The sequence below is a fragment of the Macrobrachium rosenbergii genome, chromosome 8, assembly GCF_040412425.1.
Source record: "Macrobrachium rosenbergii isolate ZJJX-2024 chromosome 8, ASM4041242v1, whole genome shotgun sequence".
Classification (NCBI taxonomy): Eukaryota; Metazoa; Arthropoda; class Malacostraca; order Decapoda; family Palaemonidae; genus Macrobrachium; species Macrobrachium rosenbergii.
The window spans coordinates 27,075,249-27,078,530 of NC_089748.1; the positions used below are offsets into that span (position 1 = coordinate 27,075,249).

The 3,282-nt window shown below is 33.7% G+C and overlaps 1 protein-coding gene across 1 annotated transcript; it reads right to left on the minus strand.

Annotated features, from left to right (window-relative positions):
• On the minus strand, nt 1–921 carry LOC136841088 (piggyBac transposable element-derived protein 4-like). The gene has a single exon (XM_067108140.1). It carries the CDS (start codon nt 919–921, stop codon nt 1–3), a length of 921 nt encoding a protein of 306 aa, XP_066964241.1.
• Between the last annotated feature and the right edge of the window lie 2,361 nt (nt 922–3,282).

Below are 3,282 nucleotides of genomic sequence, written 5' to 3' on the forward strand. Positions count from 1 at the left end.
CTAGAATATACCCCGTCTGCGCATCTGCAATATCATATATTCTGATGCCCATTTTGTTGGTTTTTTGCTATCGTACATTTTGAATGCGGTTCTGCCCTTGAATGGCACTGTGGACTCGTCAACGCTTAGATGGCATCCAGGATGATAATAACGTAAGAACCGTCCAGAAAAGTATTCATGAACTTGCTTTACCTTTGACCTCCTAGATGCCATGAAGCCACTGCCAGGAACTGCTGGAGGAGACACATGAAGTCCCCAGAATATCTGGAACCACCTGTCTCTCCTGAAGATTTGCCGAAAAAACGAACTTTCATCCACCCATTGCTTGGAAAAGAAGTCCCTCGATCTCTTCTTTCTATGTAGAGCCATATTAATTATTGTTCCATGAAAGGCCATCATTTCCTCCACGCTTATTTTTTCCCAGTTTTTCCATATAGAATATTGTTGCAGAGGCCTTTTCCTACTTATCAGTTCTTCTGTGTAGCGATTCGTTTCATCTGCAATCATTTGGAAAAGTTCACGTGTAAAAAAGAGCATGAAAAACTGCAAAGGAGTGTTGATAGTTTGATCAGGACAGTTGAATTTTGCCCTTCCTTTGAAAGGAAATCTGGGTAATTCGTGCCTTTCTTCATCAAACTCTTCCCAGTTATTTCCATCGGTCCAATTTTCGTCGTTTATGTCCTCTTCTTCCTCAGGGGGCATAACCATATCGTCGGTGTATTCGTCTTCGTCTTCGTCAGGAGATACTTCTTCCAGGTCTTCATTCATGATGATAAAAGAATTATCTTCATTGCATGTGGAAGGAGCAGCAGACGGTTCATCGTTTTCACTTGAATCATCTTCCGATTCCGAAGGCAATCCTAAAAAGTATTCTAGTATTTCCTCTTCCTTTTCAAGAAACTTCCTGTGTCGGAGAGACATGATAACTCAACAATGCGTGACTAATGACAGTTCAGCGAAACAAGAAGTCTACCCAGTGTCTGGTCATCTGCGTGTTGGGGTAACCGGGTTTAGAGGGGTATGGAATCGGATTAGCTGCTTATAGCGACCGTGAGGATTGTCAACCCTGAATAACTCGAAACAAACAGAAAATTTGGCTGGTTTACCCATGATTTTACGCCGAATAACATCGCAAAATCTGCTATTCATTTAGCCAGTTTTTCCAAAAGGAAAATTGCTATGTAAAACATGTTTTTGTTCGTGAAAATAAGGTTTCTTGAATGTTAGAAAACTAAGTGTTATTCTGGGATACTTACAAGAAGGTAACCTTAATTAGCTTGCCTCAAAAGAAATTATATTAAGTGCCGGCTGGGAGCCGGGCTTCGGTCTGAACCTACCATTTGGGAAAGCCGGGTGAGAGCCGGGCTTCGATCGGAAAGGGTTAAGATGTGATGAAAGAATTTTTGGAGTCAGAGCGAACTAGGGCGAGAGACTTGATGTAAAACCTTTGTATTCAGCAAATAGTTTAATTCCTCAGCTATCTGCGCGAGAAGCTCAGCAATATTGGCGATCAAATGATCTCCGGAGAGTTACGTATATTCGTGAGTACGTGCGTTACTTTGATCTAGATTATGCCAAAATCTACCCTAAAAGTGAGTTTGATCGTTCATTAACGTGATAGAACTGCAGTTGTCCAGCCATAGCTTTGGAGTCGTTCCAGGCTTTGAAAATCGGCAGATAAGGTAGAGTTTCAAATCTCTGTTTTTATGGGAGGAACCGTTGTTCGAATCGGACTTGTGAGATCCGATTCTTGTGTGTCTGAAGATGTGAGTGATTTTTCACATGGAGACTGTCCCAGAGGACTTGTGGAGTGAGTAAGAATTCATATACGTTTTTAGACTTTGTTTTTCAGAACTGTGAACACACGGTATCTCCTGTGACAGTGGAAGATGTATTTCTGCAATTTTTTACATTTTATGATTTTTAATGTGACGTTTCTTCTTTCACAGGTATTTCTGTTCCACTCCATTCCTATTCCTTTTTCCTCTCTCCCTCCTACGAGGATGAGAGTGGTATGACATTTGAGATGACCTGTTTTAATTGATGACGTGTTCATGTTTTGACAGATGAGTTATTTTCTGTAATTGGGGGTTTATGATTTTGGAACCTTATTTCCTTAGAAGATTTTCTGATAGTTATGTGAAACATTGGATTTCATTCTTCGTAATTTTTAAGAAGTTATTTTTCGTTGATTTTTGTCAATAAAGGGTTTTAGTTTTGTACTTAGTATCTCATTCCAGTAGTCCTTAGATTTTAGTTAGGGAAAGATATAACTTATGATGCCGGCTCACGTTACTGCTATCACACAATGTCTCGGAATAAGCGAGATCAAACCTCTGTTCATAAAACAGAGACTTAAATCAAGTATAGGCTCAGAAATGGCCGTTACATATATATATATATATATATATATATATATATATATACATACACACACATATATATATTTATATACATATATATATACATACATATATATATATATATATATATATATATATATATATATATATATATATATATATATATATATATATATATATATATATATATATATATATATATATATATATATATATATATATAAAATCATATTGTATGCAAACGCTCTGAATACTCGTAGAAACGATAAGATAGAACTGCAGGTTAGAAAATGAACGTTTTCTTTTGATCATTATTTGTCATCCATGGTGGATCTTGTACACTTTATTCAAATATCTTTATATATATATATATATATATATATATATATATATATATATATATATATATATATATATATATATATACATATATATATGTATATATATATATGTGTGTGGATGCTTATATGTCACTAAATAGCGTGACAATATATTCAGCCAATATACCTCGACAATGTGTTGAAATAACACGAAAGCGCTTGGTATTCCATCTTTTATTTTTCCTGTGGCCTTGGCTGATATATATATATATATATATATGTATATATATATATATATATATATATATATATATATATATATATATATATATATATATATATATATATATATATATACATACACACACATATATATATATATATATATATATATATATATATATATATATATATATATATATATATATATATATATATATATATATATATATATATATATATATATATATATATAAAATTGTCATGATGTGCACCAAGTACCTGGTTATTACACAACTAATCACAGATTTCAAAAATTTACCTTCAGCCAGATACCTGAACTCTCATAACAATAAAAATTAAGACTGAGTACTCTTAAG

Excerpts from the sequence above, each read along its gene's own strand:
- LOC136841088 (XM_067108140.1), bottom strand. The coding sequence starts at position 921 with ATGTCTCTCCGACACAGGAAGTTTCTTGAAAAGGAAGAGGAAATACTA.